The 25230-nt window shown below is 47.2% G+C and overlaps 1 protein-coding gene across 3 annotated transcripts in view; it reads left to right on the forward strand.

Annotated features, from left to right (window-relative positions):
* LOC143208348 (uncharacterized) overlaps positions 1 to 25230 on the forward strand; it is a 315575-nt gene that overhangs the window by 224151 nt on the left and 66194 nt on the right. For all 3 annotated transcript variants that reach the window (XM_076422728.1, XM_076422730.1, XM_076422731.1), the window contains 4 exons: positions 5532 to 5670; positions 7935 to 7999; positions 13526 to 13777; positions 20058 to 20375. In XM_076422728.1, coding sequence (XP_076278843.1) covers positions 5532 to 5670; positions 7935 to 7999; positions 13526 to 13777; positions 20058 to 20375 — 774 coding nt within the window. The remainder of the gene's footprint in view (positions 1 to 5531; positions 5671 to 7934; positions 8000 to 13525; positions 13778 to 20057; positions 20376 to 25230) is intronic.

A 25230-nucleotide genomic window follows, 5' to 3' on the forward strand; every position in this document is an offset into this window, starting at 1 on the left:
AATGACTCGTCCGTGAGAATAAACTCCGCGTAATTTCGCGCGATCTCGCTCCCTCCCACTCTTTCTCTCTCTCTCTCCCTCCACAAATCCCCGGCCCGGTGCCGGGAGTCGTTTGGCTAACGAAAAGTAACGTCCTCGGATTCTCGCGAATCGACACTCTATTCCACGGACCCGCTACTGTTGCGGAACAACTCGCGCTTGCGAATATACCGAGGCTCCTTCGCGCGACGACGCTTTTCCGATGCATTTTATCGGAACGTTCAGTCGTCATTCTCGTTTTATACGCGCCACTTCCGGACAATGTTCCTCCATTGTCCAGCCGAGCTTTCCTTTTTTCTTCCCGGATTGGCGGGAGAATGGAAACCTTCGGTGAAATATAAATCTCCGAACCGGTACGGTCAATTGCGAATTAAACCGTGATTCGAGCTCTGCTGCTGTTCCGTCTCGCGTCTTTTTCCGAAATTTCCGTAGCAACAACGAGCTATCGAAAAATACAAAGATTTGATCAATCTTGATTCCTTCTTTATGGTTGTACTGGGTTAATATTAAGTTTTTACTTTTCAATCATGTTCCTGGATCACAGAGATGTGGACGTTAAGATGACAGAACAGTTACTTGAACATGTTTTACAATTGATTTCAGTGCTGAGCTACATTCTGAGCATTGCCTTATCGTTTTTAAGCGAAGTCTACGTCAATCCCATTCAATTTCCGTCGCTTCTCCCTACGAAATTGAAACTTAATAAAAACGAACGGTGCATCGTCGAATATACATCGTCCCCATCGCATTAGCGATCCATTGTGCACGGAAACTGGAAAAACAGAAGCGTGTCCCGGTTTTCCCGCGGAAGATCTTCCATTAACTTGGTCCTAGCCCCATCTCGGAGCAGCCCAGTCACTTCTAAAGTGTCGTTAGAAGATATCGGCAAATTTATTGATATTAAAAAGCCACGGGCGTTCGATGAATTACGTTGTTTTCCCCTGCTCATTTCCTTCTCCGCGCGCGCCGCGCTGGTTTCCGGTCCGTCTATTTCCGCGCTCTCCCTCCCGCTGATAACAGAATCTTCAATCAGCTCCGGTGGCTGCGGCTACCTACAGCTTTTCAATTTAGTCGGCTCAAGTTTATCGGACTCTGCCCGTTGTCCGTATTACGTTCGTCGAGACTCGTCTTTCTTGTTTCACCGTTCCTGCTATTCAACATTAAAAGTTGAAACTCACGAGCGATCGAGCTGTAGGAATTTGAAATGAGGTTGTCCTCATTCTTTCAACGCTTTCAATTCTCGTCTCGCATACCTACTAATCAAATTAAAATTCGTCTTTCGACAAGAGGAGGAGGGGCATCGTCGTATCGATGCAGGAGCTTGTCTGTGCTCGTCTCCGAAGCCCTTGACAGGCCCAACAGTTGTCCTCGAAGCTATCTTGCAGTGTAGATAAGAGATCGCGTCGCGGTAGCAATAGGAACCAGTGTACGTCTTGCGGAACAAGCGACCGATTCCCCGACGGAATCGCAAGAAGCAGGATAGAGAGTGGGAGCGAGATAGATAGATAGAGAGATGGAGAGAAGAGCGTGGAGAAGAAGTGATTCGTCGGAACGACGGCGGTTCTGTGTTTCGAGGGTGAAATCGATAGCAGGTGGTGGGTGTCCCTGGAGCGAATCCCCCGTCGCCGGCCATCCCCAGCCATTTATTTATTTCCATGTGGTTCGTATGCCGGGCGTTGCTTCCTGCCCGTCTCTCCCTCTCTCTTCTACATAGAACGGGGGTGGCTCGGAGTTTCTGGCTGCAGGCAGGGCGGGGCGGGGGTGGCCGGGGTTTGAACGAAGCGATTCACGGCGGGCTCGTAAAATCCGCGCGCGAGACTCGAAATCCGTAATCACAATTCGCACCAGCCAGTCGCGATGGAGATTCTCACCCCCTCGGCAAAAGGGGGTGTCGCGGAATGGAACCGGAGTGGGAGGAGGCTGGAAAAAACGACCGGAGCGGTTACCAACCAGCCTCATCCCCCAGACACGTGGAATCGAATCTTCGGCCTTCCGATGCTGTTAAACGATAAGGCCACGGGATTGCGCGCGTAAATATCGACCCCCGTCGCCTCGCGTCGCGTCGCGTGCCGCCGAACGCCACGCCGTCTCCGTCTGACCCCGTCTTCGAGAGGGTGAAATAGCGTCGCGTGCTCGCCGATTGTTTACCCTGGATTTATGGATCGGGACCGCGGGATGCGGACACCGAAATTTCGTGTTTTGGCTTTCGATGGGGGCGGTTTCGTTGGTCGAGTACCGGCTGTTATTCCTGCTTTAGGGCGCGCTAGCCAGGAAAACTGGAGCAGTTTCACGCTGGTTATGAGTTTCTTTCGATTCTTTTATTACTATCGTCTATGGATTTTTTGCATTTACGAAGAAACTCTTCAAAACTCTGTGGTTTCGAATTTGTTCATCCCCGCTTCTTCCCTGGATCTATCCTCTTGCCCCTTTCCTTTCCTGTTCCGAGACACGTTCCCTAAGTCCTAACACAGTACCTTACTCAGACCCATCACTGGTACCTCAGCTCTCGCATCGAAATCCCTTCCTATCCTATGACCCTTCCCTAAATCCTCACACATCCTCCTTTCCCTACATCATTCCCCATAGGATCCTATTCCTAGTACCTTTCCTTATCTCCCGAAACTAGAAAACATTTCGCCGCTGTAGGAACCGTAACGTGGGCAAAGAATTTAAAAAGAGGCATTTCCGTTGTCGGGAGGGTGGAGAACATTTCTCGGAATGACGCGCGTCAATATCAGCCGTCCGTCGTAGATAAACAGCAACTACCAGCAGTAGCAGCAGCATCACCGCCAACCTCGGGACCGCTTAAAACGGCTTCTCCTCCGCGCTTTATTATTCCACGAGCCACCCCCGGCCGCGGGAGCGAAAGTGCCCCATCCCCGGGGAAGGGGGTGAGATAAATTTTTTTTCATTTCGCATCGAGAGGAGGAGACATCTGTTCCGTCGTGAGGAACGCCAAACCAACCAACCAGGCAGCCAGTCGCTTCCCGTACCGAACGTCCCATTAAAAGGGAAAAAGAACGGGGGAGAAACGAAACCGACGGAGTAAAGTAGCCGTCGCCTTCGCCCCGTCTTCGTCGACGTCGTCGCCCCGTCGTCGGGCTGGCGGAATCGTCAAAGACGAATCCAACTCGATTATTTTCTCTTCGGAGTACCGGGGCTCTGTTCCCGACTTGTGTTCCCGCGGTGACGCGAAAACGATTACCACAATTAGATGAATCAACAGTCTCGCCTCGCTCCGCGAACGGCAACAACAGTCTTTATTTACGAAGCTCTTACTTAAAGACGCGGCGACGAGAGCCCCGGGCCAACGCCTGGCCCCTCTGCAACAATATTTTTCCTCCTTTCGCCCTGGAATCAAATCTAATTAGCCCCTCATTACCGCCTACGAACCCGTCCAGCTCCAGGAGTATTTATTTGCTGGCTTATCCTCGCAACAAATCGAAGCCAGCTTCGCTCTTTCACTTACTGGTCGAATTTTTTAGAAGAACAACTGTTAACACCATCGGGGCTTGGCAATAATAAAAACTTGGATACATTGTTTAGGAATTTGTGACATTTTTATTTAATATTACTGTCAGGTCCCAAGTAAAATCGGCACGGAGCACGAGCTGCAAAGAGAACCCGAAAGCTCGCGTTCGAAGAATATGGATGTTCCGACAATGAGACACGTAGAATGACGTCTACTGCTAGTTAGCGTCTGTGCCATAACCGCCGAGACCATTTTTCGCTGCGGAAGAGACATAGCTTCCAGAGGATTAGAAGGGAATAAGAGAAACGATGCCCGATTGATTTATTTATCGGCTGTCCAGGCTTGAGCATTCCGCGTCTACGCTCCGCGGATTCGAACACGCGATGCGATCCGGTTCTACGATTTTTCTCCCCGGCAGCTAGAAGTGGAACTCGAATTGCCGGCACTCGTTGACAAGCTACGCTGCCACGCGATGGATTTATACGGTACGAGGCGTTTAGCGGCACGATATTCGTGCGCTGCTATCGCTGAAGTGTCTGTAAAGGCTCGCCGGAGCGGAATTGAAGCTTGGAAACGCTGACGGTAATGGGAGGACTCGAGGAATTGCTAGACGGCACCGGCGGAATCGTTCTTCGGGGTTGCTAACCTTGAACAGTCGATCAAACCTTGCCCGCTCTTGTTTATTCCTAGGAAAACGTTCATTAAACCATAATTGACCAGATCTGAACCCATAAAACTGTCTTGGTTGTTTCATTCTGTCTACGGTAGTCGTAAGTCTGAATTGTTTCGAGTAGATGACGAAGACATCAAATTCCTGCAGCAATGTCTGCCACGAATAAACGTATAAATAATAAGGTACAAAGCCTTAGGAACTTTCACGCAAAATTAAGGAACAAATCCCACAAAATGCAGTCTGAAGATTAGAGTGATTCTATCGAGAAAGCGCAGTAAAGGTACCAATAGAAGAACATATAAAACAGAGATAAAAGCAACGCTGCCATTACAGGTTGATAAATCAGCGGAACGACTTCTAACGGGGTTATTCGGAAAGTTTGAAGTCCAATCGAAGCCTCCCGCCAATTTCAACTATTCTTACACGATCGAAAGGGTATCATTCTGCATAAATTACCGTGGTTTGGATTCCCAGCGATCGATCGAATTCCCTCGAGTTTCTGAATTTTTGGCGGCGAGTTTTGATTTTGTGGAAACGCGTTCGCGGACCTGGTTTTCCCACGGATCGTAACCGGCACAGTCAGGTGTTGGTAGGGTCCGTTTGCAGCGAACTTCTCTGCCGAGAGAAAGGAACGAGGCACGAGGGACGTCCCCGGGTTTCGATTATCGTCGATAACTCGGCTGGATGTATCCCTTCCGTGCTATAGCAGTAGTTTCCGGAAATTCGCTTCGCCCCCGGGATTATCCCGTCCCGGGAATTCCCATCTCGACGCCATGGTTATGCTCCCTTCCCGCCTGTGCCTCCCGCCCCCTCCTTGCACTCCCAACTCCCCTCCACCACATCTCTCTATATACGCCCGTTTTCAACCCTTACTCGCGCCCGTTGCCGAACACCCCTTTTGTCTTCGTGCCCCGCTACGATTTGTCCCGAATTACTTCGTCGGGAATATTACGTCGCCTCCTCGTCCTTTTCCGCCGTGATATCACGATTTCCGGCGCGCCGTGTCTCTCGCCGGCTTTCGGCTTACTGCGGGAACCTAAGCCCGCTTTTTGACGAGCTATCGATATATTGTGCGCCCAGCGAAGCGAGTCCTGTAATACAGACATAATGATTTGTGGCTGATCCGATTGGTCAGGTCGGAAATGCGGATTTTTTTGATGATTCAGTTGAATTCACTTGATTCGCGTCTTGTGTGAGTCGATTAATTGCAAATTGGTTTATGTTACGAGTGTAGATTGACTTGGATAGCATTTTTCAATTTCAGCCAGCAACCAATTGTAACGTTGTAATTTAATATCATATCGCATAGATGGTTTTGGCTAATTGTTTGCCAATTCATTGTTTCAGAATGCACGTTTCCACCACGATGGGAGGGCACCTGGTTTCAAAGCGGAGTCACCCATCCAATCATGATCTCGAAAAACGAGCTATCAGGCAAAGGCAGGTGTCTGCACAACGAAGGCGACAAGTTCCTTTTAGTGAACGAGTAAGTATACCATCGACACATCGCAATACCTCACACCAAACTAATAAAATGAACAAGATAAAACCTCGTACGATCCTGAACGTATGATCCTAAAGTGACCAATTGCTCTAGATCGTTAGACTTGGACTTTAGACGATGGAGACAAGGGTTAATCGTTCACGGGTCCGAAATGGGACAGTTTCCGGGGAAGTGGAAAAATCGCGTCGACGCGCGCGGAAAAAGCGGAGACACTGGGATTCGGTGGCAATACGTTCGCGGGTGGATAGAGTTTCGCCGGAAGGCAGTAAGGGATTAAAAGCGAGGGTTTTGTTGCGGGGTGGGGTGTAGACGTGGCTCCCGCGAGTGAGTAGGGAAGGTTGGTTGGTTTTCCTCGTCGTCGTCGTTTCGCCGCGTAATGCTCGTGTCACACGAGCTGCCCGAACTTTCGTGGAGATTCCTATCGGGCTCGCCAGCAAAGTGTCCGATCGATACGCCGACGAGCGAGATAAAAAGGAGGAAAGACAAAAAAGAAAAGAAAAAAAGGGAAGGAAAAGAAAGAGAAAGGACCGCCGGAAGTGACGAGGGGGCTGCGCGACACAGCCCACGGGCTTGGAATTCGAGCGACGAATCCGCCCGTGAATATTATCTTTGAATTTGAATATCGGGCTCGATCGGATCAGCCGCAAAGGAAACCGATCGAGCCGAGTCTGAGCAGCCAGTGCTCGTTCTACTGCACGCGATTAACGCGTTCACTGTTCAGCCACCTACTGTAAAAGCGACGAGAAATCGAAGCGGGATGATTCCCGCGACTGGGAAACCGGAAAGTCGATTTTCATGAACTTTCCCGAATTTTCAAAACGGCAGGAGACGTTCATCGTCATTGTTCCTCGTGATTAATTTTTGTCTTGTAAACAGATCTTTAGTACAACTTCGTCTAGAATGAACATTTAAGCGAGACAGACATGTAGACGAAAATAATTGTTACGAATATACATATGTTAGTAATGAAACACTGTCTGCCACCGAGATAATTTAATTTCCTCATTAAATTAATATTAAATGGACGTTCATCTGACAGTACTTTTCCAGAGAAATATATCCTTAATTATATCATATTATGAAGTCTTGACTATATTTTTTAAACAATATATCGACTGCACTATGAAAAATTAAAGGAGACAATTACGATAGCATAGTATGTTGATTGTATGATTTAAAAAGATTGTGATCAAATAAAGAATGTAATTGTAATCGAGTAGTTAATTGGTCGTGCCACTTGAATAATGTATAAATTGTGTTCCGGGAAGTGGAGGAGATTTTTGAGGGGTTAATGACAAAGGGGGAACAATGATGACAGCATGCTAAATTGGTCCCCGGGTGGTGCACAGTGTTCGTTTGGCAGAGTTAGATGACTGAGTCGGTGCAAGAGCAACCTCGACAGTGGAACGAGAAGCCTTCCGTCAGGGGGGAACAGTTGATTCGAGAGGACTAATGACGCGGCGAACTTTCTTTCCGCCTTTCGCCTTAAATTGACTAACGTAATGGAACAAGTTTCGCCGCGGCGGTAACTTTCAGTCTTGAAGTTCAAACCGTGCGCTGCGGATACACGATAAATCGTCTGGGAGCCAGGCTGCGCGATTCCCGCCTCTCGTCCATTGTCCAAATTTTTCCCAAACCACCTTCCTCCGAAAAACCCTAGAAAATGCATTCAACTACTAAACATAACAAGCTTCAAATTTATTACAATCCTTGGAACATCCCAATGAAATTCTACTTGTATAAATACATGCGACAAGAACGATGAATGAAAAATATATTTTCTTGTATCTCGGATCTTGTATATTGAAATAGAAGTTTCGTCCAACGAGAAGGAGAGATAGATAACTCGAGTTCTATTTTTTATTCTAGGAGGTGAAGACGAGGTTTTATCTGTATTCAAACGTGCAAGTAATTTTCTATACGACCCAGGATTCATTCGAACGTGGAGATAGATATCTTCACCTTTTCAAATGAAAGATGAAGGCGATTTATCTCGCATTCGTGACTATCTGCTAAAGTATAGTTTCTCAACGTGTTCCCTTGAAAGATAACTTTTAGGATTCGAAAAGAATGTGGAAAAATTATACCTGGAATTTTTTCAAATATAGATGGTTGGATGGTTTAGAATAATTTCTCGAATTCCTTCCACTGTGTAAAATCATTCGGCTAAGAGGGTCAGGTGTTCCTATTCGAATTCGTAAGGAATACCCTCGGAAGTACTAAACGCCGTCGTTTTTCTGTTGCAGAAAATCCTGCTACCGTTGCGTCGTCATTCACGAGAAACACTCGAACGTTCTCCAGTACAAAGAAAGTAAGTAGAATTCTGCCAAAACCATTGCAGAGTCTGTGTTCCCCGTTGATCCTGCCCCCATCGCTCCGACCCCCGTCGGGCAGTTGTTTCGTGCGATCGATAACGATTTCCCAGTGGCCCCGAGGAAATCCATTCATTCATTAGAATGCCGATCGGTAATTAAAAGCTCGAAGATGACGAGAAGAAAACCGTCCACGATTCTGAAGGGGGAGAGGGTGGAAAGGGGAATTGGGGGAGAGGGTATAAAGGAGAAAAAGGTGGGGGGGGGGGCAACACGGCTGCCGGAATAATTCTCGGGGAAGAACTTAACGACTTTCGTTCGTTGTGCAAACGGGAACGACCGGGGAGATGGTGAAATCGGAGTTTGGGGGGTTGAAAGGGGGTGGGAAAGGGGTGGAGGGCTACAGGCTGGCGAAACAGGAGAACGGTTCTGCTAATTCCGAGACGGGGGCCTCGTTTACAACGGGAAAAGAAATCGAGAGCACTTCGCCGGATTCTATCGTGCAATCAGCCCCGCGCCTCGTTAATACGCCGTCAACAGAATGGATGGCGAAGTTTCTGGGACGTGATAATGGCTCGCGTTCCGGATATTTATCGAGCATCGTTTTCGCGTGGATACAGATTATTGCGCGGATTCGGAGCACCGTGGTCCGCTGGACCTTGAATTATCTCTGTTTGTTCGAGAGCTTCGTTTCAAGTTTATCCCCCTGCCGCGGGGTCCACTCTGACCCGAAATCATCATTCGATATCTCGCGAACAAAGACTTCCTCAAATCCAGAATATTTTTGTTACAATGTAAACCATAACAAGCACGTGAAGTTTAATAAATCCTCTCCTAAATAGTGCAACGAAAAGTCGCACAACGGTCTCGCCGGAGCAAGACGGACGAGGTCAAGAGAGTCCCCAGCGTCCTTCTGGCCGAAACGCTGATCTCTAACAAGAATAACTAGCATCGTAGACGGATGCAAATCGATAGTTGAACAATAGTGGACAGAGTATCGAGTACCGTATAGGCGAAAGGAACCGGTGAATTATAGGTCCTCGGGTCGCTGCTTATGCTGACCCATATATGGCTCACGGATCCTACGGAGACTGTGTTACTCGCTAGCAAGGAGCATCTTGACCCACATGCCAGGCCATAGATCGAGGGCGTATTAAATATTAGAAGGCAGCCGCTCTCTGTTTTTATGAATAGAACAGCGACTTTACTCGCGAAAACGTATCTGCGTCTCTCTTTGTCTTTCTTTTAAGGAGAGAACGTTTCGAAAAATCACTCGACGCGAAGCAAACTCGAGGGGAGGATTTTCGGAAAAACCGTTCAATCCTGTAGGGTTTCCACTTTGACGCGTCTCGGTGCGCGGGATGCTTTCACCCTGTTACGATCGTGAAACGTAGTTTCCTCGTCATTCTATTCGCCTCGGCGCGGCGTTGCTCATAGATGATGCGGTTACCTGATCCTGCTTCTTATAAACCTCCTAACGACACTTTGATCCTCCGGAAATAAGATGTGCGGCTTGCGAAAAAATGCCATAGTAAAACGTGACTCCTACTTCTAACTGGAACGTAATCCACTTAAAAGCAGACAATATTGTTTCGAGAAAGAAGCTGTATGGAGAAGAATCAAGAATTTTCTCTTCGGCTAATAACCTGGCGAACCGTCATCGTACAACAGTTCCCGCAAGAATGGTTTTCATGAAGTCCACGGTCAAAATCCCTGGATATCAGCGGTTTCGATTGCGAGTAAGGATCTCTCGGTTGAAAATAAAAGGAGATGGCCACGGCGCGCGCCGTTCATCCAATTTTATTCGGGACGTCGGCATTCAGGACGCAACGGGCCCGTGTATCACCGTCATCAAGGAAGTCCGCAGTTTCCATTCATTTGGTCGCCCGGAGCATGACGAGCCTTTTCCCTCGCGCGCGCACACACACACACACACACACACACATGCCACCCCTTTATTTCCACCTCCGCGATCCGCTGTCACCGACCGTCCGCATCTTCCCCCGTTTTCCACAGAAACGACCCACATTTTCCCGCACGCTGACGGTCCGAATGCAGCCTGCAGGCGACGGTATCTGCGGTGTGACACTATGCAGATTAAAATCCGATAAAAAAAGCGAGCGAGTAAAAGAGGGAGAGAGAGAGAGAGAAAGAGAGAGAGAGAGAGCGCAAGCACGGGTGACGGAGCGAACGTGGATATGTGGGTGGAGAGGAGGGAGACTCGAGGGACTTTGACAAATCGTCGAAAAATGCGGATGCGAGACAGCAGGGGGCGGTACCAGAGGTCGGTGTCCCCCTTCCTTTTTACCCTGTATATATGTATCGGGTAAACCCTCTCCTTTCATCCACCGCTTGGCTCCGATCCCAAACTCCACCTGTCGAGGCGTTGTTGCTTTATCTTCTGCTGTACCGCGCGATTCGGTGTTGTTCGATCGGATTTCGGGTCTGATCGCCGACCATGAGTTTCCCATGGTTGTGTAGATGGGGGTCCAATGGTGTATTATTGCGAGGTAACCTATCCTCTTTAACCATCCGCCGGCAATGCTCTTGTTCGCAAACGCGACCGGTAAACCGAGCTATTCGTTTCTTTTTTCTCTTTCGTTGTTTTCTAATATTTATTATTTGCAAGAACAATCCTGGCTGGTTGTAGCCTGAGTGAGAATAGCGTTAACGCAAAACGGGACAAAGAAACATGCGTCTAATGGAATAGAAAGCTCAGATTAAACCGATTAGTGCAAGAACGGAAAGAAAGGCTAGAGCAACGGTACACGGTGCAGCGTAAAACTGGAAGCAGCGAGAAATCAAGGAAGAGTGTCGGCCGACAGATTAGAATGGCAAGCAACGCGGGACTATTTTCGCAACAAGCGGCAACAGAAGCACCGGTCACCGGTGCAAAGGTCTCCGGTTAAGCCCCCAGAGCGCAGCGTCGTTTCCCCGCGTTCGTTAAAAAAGTCAACTCGTTTTCTCCGGCGTTGTTCTCATTACCGGCCGCACGCGGGGAAAAATAAAGAAAAAACGCGATTCTCGCGTGTTCCCTTCGTCGCGAGTTTTCTCCGACGTGGCCGACCCCTGGAAAGATTTCAACGAACGTTGACTGCCATGCCCCGGACCAGGGACTCGAGCCGATGGGAAGTTTAGGGTGGCTGGGAATTACTGTCAGAACAGAGAGCGCGTTTTAAATTTAATTGGCCGGTCCGCGCGAGCGAGTTTATCGCGCAAGAGTTCGCGCGCGGATAAGCCCGCTTCGGGACACAGGATTCCACTTTTTAAGCCTTTCTAATTTCGCACTCTCTCCAGCGACGCGGCCCGATGACTCGCGAGGAACGCGTTTTTCTACCTGGATTACCTCCGAACTCCAACCCTCGGCGTTTACGTTACTTCCACTTTTACAGTCAGAGTATTAGGTTGTTGCGAGTGAAATGTCCGATTTCAGATGGCTAATGATAAAAATAACAAGAGTGCATTTACTTCACTTTTGTAAGATTGTCACAATGTTTATAAAATTGACTCAACCATTTCGAACATGAACATAAAAATATTTTGTGCATTTCTGGCGCTGAGAATTTTAAAAAAATTTGAGGAACAAGAAATTTGTAATGGATTGAATACCTTTCCGGTTCACCAAGGAATTTGATTCAAGTTCGATGTCTTAGTCGAGTGTCCGTCGAATTGGCGAAAAACTTGGAGCGCTTCCATTCTCAAGTGGAGCTGTCGAGCGTTGGTCAGACACATTTGTCAGCGATTCAGGCGTGCCCCAATTACTCGATTCTTCTTCTATTTAGCCGGGTTGATTTTTCGATCGATGCCGACCGCGATTTCTATTGAGATTGATCACCGTCGAAGAACGACCCTTTGGGAAGTTAATTAATTTCGTTTCTTTCGCGACGAGCCGTGAGCCAAGGATTTCGCGAGTCTCCGAAGCAAAACACAGCCAGACAGAGAACAATTCGTTTTAATTTGCCTAACGTGGCCCTTTTTAGCAATCGCTCTATCCTCCCCGCCATTCGTGACCGGTGGAAATAAAGCGGGGCTAATTAATCAGCGAGACGTGGCTTCGGTGAAGGGCGAATTAATTATGTTGAAACGACGCGCGCGCTCGCGCTCGGACGAACGAAGTCGATCCTAATAACGAATAAATGACGATGAAAATTTTAAGAGCTCCCTCGCCGGAGAAAGGGGAGTGTTTCGCGTTCACTCCGCGGAAAACGAAAGGGTGACACGGGACCGGGCATCCACGCGAAAATAAATAAATAAATGAGCCCGCCGAGCGAAACACCGGGGGAAACTTGGAAATAGGGGAAAGACACGACATTGCACTTTTTCCATTTCCACGCTTTGAAAATTACATTCGTTCTTTCCACCTTTCTGCCCACGGTTTTTTGTCGATTCCGACGCGCCCTGTAAATACATAAATATCCTTTTATTTGAATAATTTTTTCCAAAGTGAGACAAACACCGTTGCGAAAGATAGACTCTCCACGATTTCGCCGACTTCTCGGACCCTCGAGTCAATATATTGCTTCCGACCCATTAAGATTCTTAAAGAAGAAAATAATCTATAAGTACAATTATTAGTTTTACGTGACACTCATTTCTGTGATAAATGCATAACATACGCACTTTACTATTGAGATATTGAATGATCTTACCTTTGGTACAGCAGAATCATGGAAAATCCAATTAATAAGCTTCAGGTGGCTAGGGGAAGGAGGGTTTAAAACAATTCCGTGCATCGTTCCGTAATAAATGTTCCGGCACGCGGCGCATTAACTTCCTCGCAGCCATAAGGTCTTTTCCCGTGGTAGTCGAGGTCTCGGAGGTTGGTAAAAGGGTAGCGGAAAGTGCGAAGGAAGGCAGGATGACGAATCCTCGCGGAGTAGGAAGTTCATAGCCGAAGTAACTTTCGCGTAGGATATTCGCCGCGATTTCTTTCTTGCCGGGCTGGCAAAGTGGCGAGGCGAGAGAGAGTCGGCTCCCGGAAGTTTTCCTCTCTTGATGGTGGTGGTAGTGGTGGTGCGCGCAGGTGTCGCGGGAAAAAAACAGCCGAACCCACCCCCGCGCGAATACGTTGCGTACCGATCTCTCTCACTCTCTCTCTCTCTCTTTCTCTCTCTCTCTCTGGCTCGATTCTTTGTCGCAGAAGGCGCCGCGTCTCCTTTTTAATTTTCCTCCCCGAAGAAAACTCGTTTCCGGATCGAGAGCCAAGAGTTCGGGTCGACGACCGACCAGTGGCGCGTCCCCAAGATGTGCTCGATTTTGAATCACTATTGCTACAGGACCGTTCCCATCGATTGGAATCTGGTGGAAGTCTCGGAGCTCTGGTTAACATTGTTCTAATATTTAGACAAAATGAGTTTACTATTTAATTTAATTCGCGATTGCAGTGATTAGTAGATGGTGTCTGAAATTAGCGATTCTCCAATATTTGAAGTCCATATGTATACATATATAAAGAGCATACTTTGCTTAAGGAAATTTAAGGACGAGTAGAATGCGGGTGTTAATTGATGTTTCTATTGTTTCAGCTTACTGTAACAGCAGAAGCACCCTGGCCTCGCTGTGCTCGTCCATCACCGGGGATGCTCTGCTCTACTCGATGTTCCGTGAGGAGGCGACACCTGTCCCATGCCCTTTCCGAGGCCCTATGACCTTCTCGTACAACCGGGGCTACGGAACCTGCTCTATTCCCGTCAGCAACGTCGACACCTGCACCGACGACAGCAGGTTGCTATTCAGATACCAGGCGTGCCCCGACATCCTCGCTTCGGAGAGCGCAGGTCAGTTGCTCCCACGACTACTCCACCAATCGCACGAGAATTTCGATAGAACGCGGTCTGTTTTTCCGTTTTTTTTTTGTTTTGTTTATGTTGTTCTTGCTGATTTTTTGTAGCTTGTTTTTACCTCTGTTCCGTCGATTGATTGTATTCCCCTGAAGATCCGAGTTTCCAATGGAATTCGCTCGGCTGCAGTCAGCTGCGCTGAAAGAAGATGTGATTTCATGTTTATTTAAAATCCAGCAATCGCTGGCCTGTGCGTCTTTAATAAAGCACGGTGTGTACATTGTACAATATCGATTGGAAGTTTGTGGACGCTTTCCTAATTGCAATTAACTGAAAATAAGTTCGAGATAACATGCTGTTTTGTCGGTACCGTGAATACGTTCGGGTAGGTTCGATAATAGCTCTGATGAATGTGTTTATCTGCATAAAAAAATGTATCACTGGCCTGCCGCGTGTCGGGGGATCGTCTGCAGTCGGCTATAGTCAGGCTTCACTCATCCACGCCGAGTCCCGAGATATTCAGGAGCGGGAGTGTTCGATAAGGCTCGAAACTTTCGGCAAAGTTTCAGCCCCCTCGGTGAATTAATCGTCGAACGGGTCAGGGGTGGCGTCGCGATTAGAAGTGATTTTCGTCCGTGCATTCGTTAGTCGTTGCCCCCTTGGACCACCCCCGTAGCCAGCCCCATGGATGCTCGATTTCCGGCGAGGGGTGCCGACGTTCGCCATTAGACGCACATCCGATAAGGGATTTGAGAACCGAACGGTTTCTGCGGCGGAGAATTAAACGGAACGACGGGAACCCACCAGAAAAAGATCAATCCATGTCGAAGGTTCTCCTATCGAGGATCTCTTATCGATGATCTTGAGTCGGGATTAACCGGCGACACATTTTCGCGTGCACTTGCAGCCTCGATTCGCAAAACAACCTTGACTTCGCTTCGTTCGCTCGTTCGAATTGCAAATCGCTCCGGGACTGATCTTTATAGTACATGCAAATCGGGGAAATGTGTGCATATTATTAATATACATTAATGCATCGGGCGTGCTACTTACGCATAGCGGGTTAAAACATATTTCGTAAACGTCTTTATTCATTTTTATGATTCAGAAATGTGCTGGAAGAGAATAGGATTCAATCTGGAGAGCAAAATATGTTGAAACTTTGAAAAATAATGTGAATGTTCTCGAACGATAAAAATGGATGAAGACTGAGATTGAAAGAACAATACTTCTATTAAATCGTTATTAAATATTTGTAATCCTTTGAGGGTTTTCATGTTTTTAAGTTTATAAGGGGTTACGATGAAGAGTAGTGTCAGACGTTTGTTCGTTTGCGAAGTACACTTAATGCGCGGCTAGGGTACGAGGTTAACAGCCAGGCAACCTGCGAACCGTCCCTTTCGCACCCTAACGAAGGTCGCCGTTCGCAAAACCGCCATCACGTTTTGCCCCATTTGGACTTCGTTAAACTTCTGTCCCGAAAGTTCCGATCGAATCTCGAGCGCGAACAATTTCCCTATTTTCGAAGGACTGCTCTCCCTTTCCGCAGTCGGACGCCGTTGAAATCTTATTGGAGCGGGTCTTGCCAGTTCTGTGAGAGTCTTTCTCCGCGAAACTTCCCGCAATTCCGTTCACGGCTTCGCCTGTTTTTTCACCAAACTTCGACAAAACCAGATAAAAATTTCGTTCTTCCTCGTAAATAACAAATATGGGTACTCTGACGTTCATTCAATTGTTTCAAGTGAAGTTCCTGTTCAATTATCAGGAATCCTAACTATGCCATCCAAGATTCTTTTTCCAATAATTTAATTTGTTCGAACAGTGCAGTTATGATACAGATACAGGGACGATAGGAGGAGGAGGTATCCACACAGGTATCATTTTAAAAAATACTTTGCGTGATTGGCTCGACTGCTTCCGCCACTCCGGCCCGTCGAAGATACGTCTCGTCGTTTCGCATTCGACCGGAATTGTTTTCATTTTGATGGGCGTTTGCTTCGAAAACTCGCGGGCTACACCGTGTCCACGTTAAATCAACTCGTGTTACGATGTAAACCCGCAGAAAAACCCGGGAACAATGCGAGAGCAACGAGAATCGGACAGCTCGAGGGTCGCTGTTTTTCGTTCGCCGGTTCGCCGGCCGTGTAGACATCGGTTTGATTGATTAATGAGCTCGATGGGAAACCAAGAAAAAGCCTGCTCGCCCCATACAATCTCTTTTCATATTTCTGTTGGCTGCAAACTGTCCAGAGACGTTTTATCGCGTTCCACTGTCTCGCACAACATGAAACATTTAAAAAAAAACACGATTCCGGTACATAGGACTTTGGGCATAGAATTGAAATATGCAGGACCTGTGGACCTGATTCTAATTAAATAACTGGATTGTCTGACTATGGCCGGCCGTTTCTACTTACCGCGAGGATGTGCACCTTCAATTTTCCTGAAAAACGGAGCCTGGTCATAAAAAATATCATAGCACGTTTTCGACTGATTTTTTGACAAAATTCCATTCAATTATTTAATTAAATTTAATTTCATATAATATGAAGTATATCTTGAAAGAGGAGCTTAAAGGGATAGGGGAATTTTGATATTTTGGAGTTTGGCCGAGCTCTTGGATCAGTTAGCTGAGGATTTTGGCCGACAGCTGCCACGGTATCGTGGAAAATTGACAGGCAAACTGTGCGCGCGGGCGTTTAAACGGTGCGTAATACAATTTCGTGGAATTGCTCGCATTATGCCGCGGCTTTGAGACCGAATCTGAGCGTCTGGGCCTCCGGAGCCGGCTCGATATTAAATTGAACGTGTGTTTAGGAGTGGCGGAGACGTAAACCCTGGTCTCGCTTGTTGCGAATTCGGGCGGCGATTTGGCGAACGGCGGCGGATATCGCGTCGCGGTTGCCGCTGGGAAGCACACAACGCCGCATTTATTAAAAGCACTCCGGCGAATTGAATCCTTTGGCTACACGTGTAACCAACGATGGCGGGCGCCGATTTTGTTTCCATTTCGAAATATTCTGTAAGCCTCAAAGGGACCGGTTCTGCGTTTGAATACTTGGGGCACGGGGCGGGGAGAGGGGGGCGGTAATCTGTCAGAAAATTGAGTAGTCGAACACGTATAATATTTACACGTCCCACGGTAAATGGAAAATGGAGGACGGAAGGTGTACAGGACGCTGCGTGTAATTGGGGCGCGGCTTGTTGTTCCGCTCCCGTGACTTTATTTATTTGTGCAAATGTGTGTCCGGACTCGGCCGTCATATGTGCACGCGTGTGTGCTGCTCGTTCGAAGCCGCGTAGGTGTAACTCAAAAAACATTGGTTTTCCGGGGAACCAGGGTCGATGCTGTGATTATAATTCCGCGGAAGTGTCTTATCGAACTCACCAATTCGCACAATGAATCGTAACATCATTGCTCAATGTTGTAAATTTTTAACGTGTATCTGAAAATAAAAATGTTTAAACGAAATTTAAAAGAGGTTTCGAAACGTACAGAAGTTGAGTTTGAAAGATAAATGAAAACGTGCACCTGTGGTACAATCAGGTACAGCATTGTCGTTCGCTGTTGGAAATTCTTGATAAGTATTTTGCATGTGCTAATGGCTTGGAAATGGAAATGTTTGAGTTATTGTTACCGGATGTGGGTGGTGTACGTAAATGTAAAACTAGATTATATCTTTCATTAGACCAGAAAGTGGAGTTACCAGTTTCCCGGAATAAAGTTTTAAACAGTGCTCGAAAAGCAAGCAAAAATTACGCTTCCTCTAGGCAGCGGTGCAATAGCGAAGTGCCCTTTCACTTCGACGGAAACGTATACCCGTTCTACAACTTGTATTTCACTCGTGCGACAAATGAACGACAATTTTACTGCGGTATAATTTGTAGAACGTGTAATGAAAATGTAATTCGCAATGCTGAGATATTAATCGCTGGGCGAAAGCATCGTTTGCGACCACTACTTTTATGTTTAAAGTTAGATGGATAGATTTTTGGACAGTTATGATTTGTTCAGATACTATATTGAAATTCCATTTTGCCTCGCAAAGAATGAAATTCCATTTCGCTTTTGTATCTCCTAACAAAGTATAAAAATTCACGGTCTGTTAATAGCGCTAGGATGAAGAATACCTCCCGAAAGCCGTTCATTTTGCAACAAAAATTTCTGGAACCATTACACGCCGATTAACAGAAAAGATTCAGTTACCAATTAAACAGAGCCGACATTTTTTGTTCATCAGATTAAAAAATGATTTCGGGTTCATTGCAAAAGTTCTCTGCACGGAAGATATCGACAACTAAAATAATGTCGGAAAAATAATAATTGTTTGCATTAATTACAAGATGCAGTTACTATGTACAAATAGAATATACCTTTTGGTTCTGACACTAATTGTAAGCGGTGTACGAAAAATCGTGTTCCTGCTAAAATAAAGAGTAGTATAGTGCCGCGTACTCTCGTCTGCGTGTAAAGCAGCTCTGTCACAATCAAGTTTAGTCTCTGTTCCTTCGGAAACGTGGAAAACATCTCGGGTGTTCATCGAGCATTGGAACAGAGAGAGATGGAGAGCTTATTCTCGCTGGAGGCTCGGTTCTCAGGGGCCGCGTCGCTTGCGAACGGGTGAAAACGTAGGAAGACGTGTAAAGACGGGTGGTCGCCGTCTCGCAAGGTGTCGCGATCCACGCGTCTATCGGCGGGATCAAATTCGCCGCCGAGGCTCTGGAAGAAACTCCTCGCCGGAATCTGTCCCGGCTGACGAGCAAAAGAGCACCCAAGGCTCCGGTGGAACGAGCTTTTTTCGTTCGAATCCTCGCAAATTGCTCGCGGCGGCGTTCACAGTCCCCGCTCTCTCCCTGCTCCGGATCAAAAAAGGAAGTCGGATGCCGCGCGACGATGGAGAAAACGGAATAAGAAGACGAAGAGGAAACCGGAGACGCAGGAGAAGAAAGACGAAGGACCAGACACGAGAAGGAGAAAGAAACGCCGCGCCGCGCCGGGGAAAAAGAGGTAGCCGCCGCCGACTTTTCCGCGAGATGTGATTTAGATACGCGCCTCTCCGGAATCTCGGCTTCTGATATCCGAGGAAGCTGCCTAGCCGATCCTCATAGTGGGTAAAGTGCGACCCTTAAGGTGTCTAAGAAGGGGATGCGATGATATCGGGATCTTTACTCTCCCTTGGGAGCTCCGACTGATAATTGTTCGGCTCCGAGTGTCCTGTGAGGTCCCTTCCGGCTGACGGTCACCGTTGGACACCGGGGGATTCTGCCGGACACTGTCGGACATCGCTGAGTACCGCGATCTCTTCAAAAGACCGCAGCTCGTTTTTCACGCGGAAATCTAGCAATCCCGTAGCCGCGTGATCGCTCAGAGTCAAACCAATGCTGCTCTAACTTTCTCTCTCTCTCTCTCTCTCTCTCTCTCTCTCTCTCTCTCTTTGCCACTGTATCCTGAATGGCTTCATTCCGACCGGACAACTATCGCCGACTGCCACCAGCTCGCTCGCTTTCCCTCGTTCTGACGGGACCGCACGCGGAAACGAGCGAACGGTAATCGAGGATACCTTCGTTGCGGCTTTCGGTACGGATGGTGTTTGCGGGATCGTGTCAACGTTTTCTACTTCGAACACACAGAGACCCTCTCTCTCTCTCTCTCTCTCTCTCTGCTTCTCTGTTCGCCCGTGACACGGTGATTACCGTCTCCGTGACTGCAAAAATTGGGAACGATCGAAGCAGAATGATCAAGAAATGTTCTACTGTTCTACTGTATAATTTTCCTTTTGCATATGAACCAAGCCAATTAAGTTAATTGGCTTTCGAGTCTTTTAACTCTTCACTTGTGAAAGCAGTGGAGCATCGAAGCATGTGCAATATATTATTTTCAACCCATTCGAATTGTCAGAGAAAAGCAGAACGTTCTATTTGGTTTATATTTCTTCTATGTGACGAACAAAAATTCAATTTTGCATAAAGATCCGCCAATCGTGATGAGTAAAAATTTGCAGAAATTTTTCAGGGAATGAATAAAATTCCCTATTTAATACACGTGCCCGGATCGAATGTAATCACAGGCATTATTCTTAAGTTCCGAGTGAATAGAATAGCCAAATAAATTTCGAAATGCGAGAGATGGTTAAATCTCTTTGATCGAGAGCAGAATGCGCAAGGACTGGCTGTATATATGTATGCATATTGCATATATGTATATGGAGGTGTAATCACGATAATCGAATGGGGTTCTCTGTATCACGCTGTTCACCGCTCGTTTTGTCGATTTCAGTGGAGGAGCTGGAATGCCTGGCCACCTGGAAGGAGGGCAGCAGCCGCTACCTGGTCGGCCGTTTACATCACGGACACGCGTCCAGTAACGAAGATCGATACCGATGCTTCGTCTACGAGAAGGCCGGCCAGACAGTGCAGGGTAATCTGCACAGAGCTGCCATGGGCATGGGAGCCATGGATCATGATGTCGGTTTACAGACCGGACCGGTGCCGGAGGGTTCCGCCGAGATATACCGGATGGCACAGAGCGGAGACGCCACCTGCAATGGTCTGTTCAGCCCTATGGAGGGCTCCAGGACCATGACTCTCATGAAAGGTAACCTGCCGCACTTCTTTCACACTCTTAAACCCTTTGCTGTCCAACCACGATCACGACAAGTCCAATCAAACCGGTCCACCCTACGTATAATTCCATACACTTCTTCATCGTGAACCTAATGGAAAATTGCTTCTCTGGAAGCGTCGAAGAGCAGAGATTGCAATTTATTCGCAAGTTTGGCCAGGAAAGAGGTTTCCTGCGCCCTCGACGGTGCACGCAGCTGCATCGATTGATGCGAACGACGAACGGCGAGGACTCGGCGATTAAGGGGAACAAAGTCGCCGCGTAGAAACGGGGTCAGAGGGTTACGGAATGCTGAAGAGGTCCCGGGAGAAATGAGAAGAACGTCCGGGGTGAAATCACAGCGTGAAAAATTCACCCCCCACTCTCTCTCTCTCTTTCTCTCTCTCTTTTGCGCTCACTCCTCTGGCAGCGTCATTAACGGGACGCGTCAAAATGGCGGCCCGTAGCGCGAAGGCGGAATATTTACACGCTACTCGACTCGGAACCGGGTGTACAGCTTCTTTTCTTCTCGTTCCGCTGCATCGGGGCTCCTTGCCTCATCTTTCTCTTTTTTTTCCACACCACCGTTGCCTCGTCCCTCTTTTACTCTCTTTCTCCCTCGCTCTCTTTGCGAGAAGAGAGAGAGCCTCGGAGTTTACAAGCCCGTACCCCCTTGCTGCGTACAGTTTCACGGCAAACTTCGTTAACGGATTTCACTTCAGCGGATTTTCAGGATCTCCCTCGCTTTAAGCCGAGCACACCCCTTCGCCGCCTTCTTTCCATCCCTCGAAACCCTGCTACCCTCACGAATTTTTTGTTTCGTTTGGTGGTTCTAACTAATTGGTGTAATTACGGGTTGGTGTATGGCGATGATGTATCGGTTTGGTATTTTGTTTCGAGATACGGTAAGGGAATATACTATGTAGAATTAAATTGTTGCGAACGCACAGATAAATATAGTCCAGCAGTAAATTTTAGAACAGCAGACTTCGAAACAAGAACACAATAAGAATAATCTAAAGTGCATCACTAAATTACAAGCATCCTAGCAAGCAGCAGTGTCAATAATATCTCGATTCCTCTAGCGGCAGAAGAAGCAGCGCGGAAAATAGATTAACATTAAATCTTTTTCGCTCTTTCTCCGAGCTCGGTTTCCCTCGCTTCTACTTTCCCTCTTCTTTCTCTTTCTCTCTCTCTCTTCCCCGTCGATACTTGGTCTCTCTCCGTCTCTGTTCGCCGGAAACCGAGCACCTTTAACTGCATCCAGCAGCCCGGCTCGAAAGTTTGTTCAATTAGCCCCGACTCTTCTACCGGCAGAGTCAATACCCCGGCAAAATTACTCGACTGCGTTTTCATAACTGCTCGAAACGTGCGGTTGGGGCCCCCGGAAGATGTCTCGGGACCAGAAGAAGCCTCGGTGAACGTTTCCGCGGCTACAGACCCACCCACGATAGGCAATTACCTTCCTTGAAGATGGGGGTGGACGTTAATCGAGCGAACGTGCCGCGAGAACTTTCTCGCCGGCGCCTGGACCGAAAAAAGAGGACACCCAGAAAAATGGCTTGTGGACGAGGCCAAAGACCCGGGACGAGACTGTGTTAACCGTTGGATGCTGCACTGTGCCGAAAAATATTTTTAACAATCTTCTTCCGAAGTTCGTCGTAAAATCGAACAAGGCCGAGGCTCAAGAACGAAATGAAGAGGTTAAAAAGTTGAAAAGTAGAGGAGACGAATGGTTATCGACGGGCAGGAGAGGCGATTCGAGCCATCGGCCATGAATATTAGAAATCAATCGCGACAGAGGTCGGCGGGTCCTTTTCGACGATCGAAACAGCGTCGTTCGCAGCCAGCCGATCGCAGAGAGTTACAAATTCAACTTTCCGTCAGATTTTATCGGTATCGTTAAAATGCAGATTGGCAATACACGTCGGGGAACGGGAAAAATAACGGAGAGAATGGCGAGAGGGGGTTGCGAGAGGGGAGCAACTCGAGCAGCAGGAGAAACGCGCGAAATCGAAGTGGGAGAGAGAGTCAGAGAAACATCGAGTGGAAAGAAGAGAGCGAGAGAGAAGAGAGAGAAAGGGGTGGCGCTCGCTGCTTGATACCACGAAAGGATAAAGGACGACAGCAAGCGAAACAAGGGAAATGCCATTCGATTTTTACGATCGCGGAATTTGTATCTCGCTCGTCCGCGTCCTGGACTTATCGATGGAGCCGCTGAATTATTCCCATTCTTTTCCCAGGCCGTGCAACAATGCTTTTACGTGCCATAAAACTAGCCAAACGTACACTCCGTCAATCCTCCGTCTGCCCCGCTACCCCTTTTTTCTATCATACTATTTCTTCGGTCGCCCTCCGCCCGCTGTTCTCCTTTTTGTTTGCGTTTTCAACCGCGTCACGCCGCGTAACCCGTAGTTTCTCATTTTTACCCCCGCCGCTACGCGGATTTTTTTTTACGTCGTATTCTTCGACCCTCCATTGTCACGATATCGCTATCACTTTTACCCACTTCTGTGTCCTCTGTTTCTCCTTTCCTTCCCCCGGCTCGCTCGTCTTTCTTTCCATACCGGGTGGGACGTGCGAGAAGCACTCGGAGTACATCTCCGAAATTGTCGAGTTTTCGACAAATGTACTCTAATCATATTTTTCATAATTGTCGCTTCATCGCATACAGTGTTAGAATAAGATTGCAACAAATAAAGTCCACTACAAATAATCTGGAACACCGAATCCATTAAAATAGCTGTACCAAAGCGGGAATTATTCAAGAGTCGACGGAACATTGCAGAAGTGATTTCAGTGAATGAGAATCAATAAGATCACCCTGTATATCGTCCGATTCCTCTTCTTCGTTTTCGCGGATCCTCGCCCCTTTGTTATCCATTTACCTGCAACCCTTTCCCTAGCCGATACCCATCGGAGTGGCTCCTTCACACGGCCGGATTTTACACCCACGCGCCGGAAGTGGAGCGCAGAGGCCTCTAGAGAAAGAGAGAGAGGGAGAGAGAGAGAGAGAGAAAAAAAAGAGAGTGAGAAGGGTGCAAAGGGCTGGACCGACGAGGTGCTCGAACTATTCTGTTTCGCCGTCGAATACCTACGTCGACGTTTTATCGGCTGTCGTTCCGGAACGTCGAGGACTTTATGGGCCGGGGGTGACTGCGAAATTTTTGGAGGTTGCCTCCATCTACACCTATACCTACACCTACACCTACACCACCTCCTCTTTCTCCTCTTCGCCTATTTTATTCCCTGTCCGTTGATCTCTTCTTCGCTCGCTCGACTACACTCTCGATTTCGTTCGAATCGAGTGAAATTCGACGGCTCTCCGTGATCGACGGCGAAAAGGGAATTCTTTCTCGTAATGAACGAAGTTTCTCTCCCTTTCTCCATCTCCCTCCTCCTCTGTCTCTGTCCCTCTTTCGCTTCCTGAACACCCTAGTGTTTGCACGACGAATTGTTTCTTCACGCTTCCCTTCCCTTGTCTCGTTCTAATAATTAAATGTTGAATCGAAGGGATCCTCGGAACGAAATGAAATTGAAATTTTCATGTGATTTCTCTGATTTCCGCTAATTCTTTTTTTAAACTGTTGATACTGCTAATAGGGACAGGGAAATTTTATTTCGCTTTCAACACTCGATGGTTGATTGCGGAAGTTCGAATTTTCTGGCTTTGATGAGTCAACTTCAATCATTCGGCTTTTGCCAATTGATAAAAATTGAAAATTCGGTTATATTTTCGTGTGTGATATCCGGATGTTCGGACTGTAGTGTTTGAAATTTTTCACCGGAATAACGCCGATAGAGATCCATATTTTGTGTTCGCAATTATTGGAATAAAAGTCTGCGCGAATTTCCATTTTCATAGATTATTTCCTGCAAATCGAAATAAACAACGAATTTCCCCTCATTGATTAAAAACACGCCGCGAGAACATATTAATGTTTGTTGATAGCAACGTTGGCTCGCGCGCTCTGCAGCTTTTCGAACGGGAAAAATTCATTCGGGTAATTACACCTCGTTCGCCCGTACATGGAATCTTAAACAATCCTGATTAGCAATCAGAGTCGAGCAAAACACGTTCCGATTACACACTGCTGATTAAAATGTAATAATTAACTCGATCGCGTGTCGCTTTCCGCAATTATTAATTGTAACTGACCTAGAATCGCGATCGAGATGATTACAACGAGTTCCAATCAACGTCGCAGAAAAGAATTCGCAATTGAATCGGGCATACGTGGTTCGTGAAATCAAATTTTCTTTCTTGCGCGTCTGTAATTTCAAATATTTTGAGAGAGGAGCATGAAAAATATTGAAATTCCACGAGGGCCTCTTTTTATTCTTTTTCGAGGAGTTTTTGCGAAGCACTTTGATAATGAGATTACACTTCCGTGCTACCTCTGGCACTGCACTACGTTCCGTTCGGCGAAGGACCATTTTAATTACTATCGAGTCATAAATCACGCCGCTACGTTCGTGCACTAGAAATTCAATCTCAATGTTGGTACAATATAAAGGCGTTGAAGGGTGTGCCACGGACCGCTGTGCGCTTCAAACGCACACGTTCAATTTTCAAACTTCCCTTTAGGTATCAAATGTCCTCATTTCTCACGGGCATGGCGTTTAGATCGCAATGAAAAAGCCCATAGAAGAGATCGGATATTAGTTACACTGTGACGTTGTTCCACAGTACACAAAAGGGTAACTGCGTCCACTATTTCTTTTTCAACGTTGGCAACTCTGACACTTGATCTTTGTCAAAATTTGAGACCCTGTAATTCAGGTTTTCACAGACCATCAAGATTAGAGACTGAAATCTTTTCAGCATTGAACTCAATTTTTTCAACAT

The sequence above is a fragment of the Lasioglossum baleicum genome, chromosome 4 (assembly GCF_051020765.1).
Source record: "Lasioglossum baleicum chromosome 4, iyLasBale1, whole genome shotgun sequence".
NCBI lineage: Eukaryota > Metazoa > Arthropoda > Insecta > Hymenoptera > Halictidae > Lasioglossum > Lasioglossum baleicum.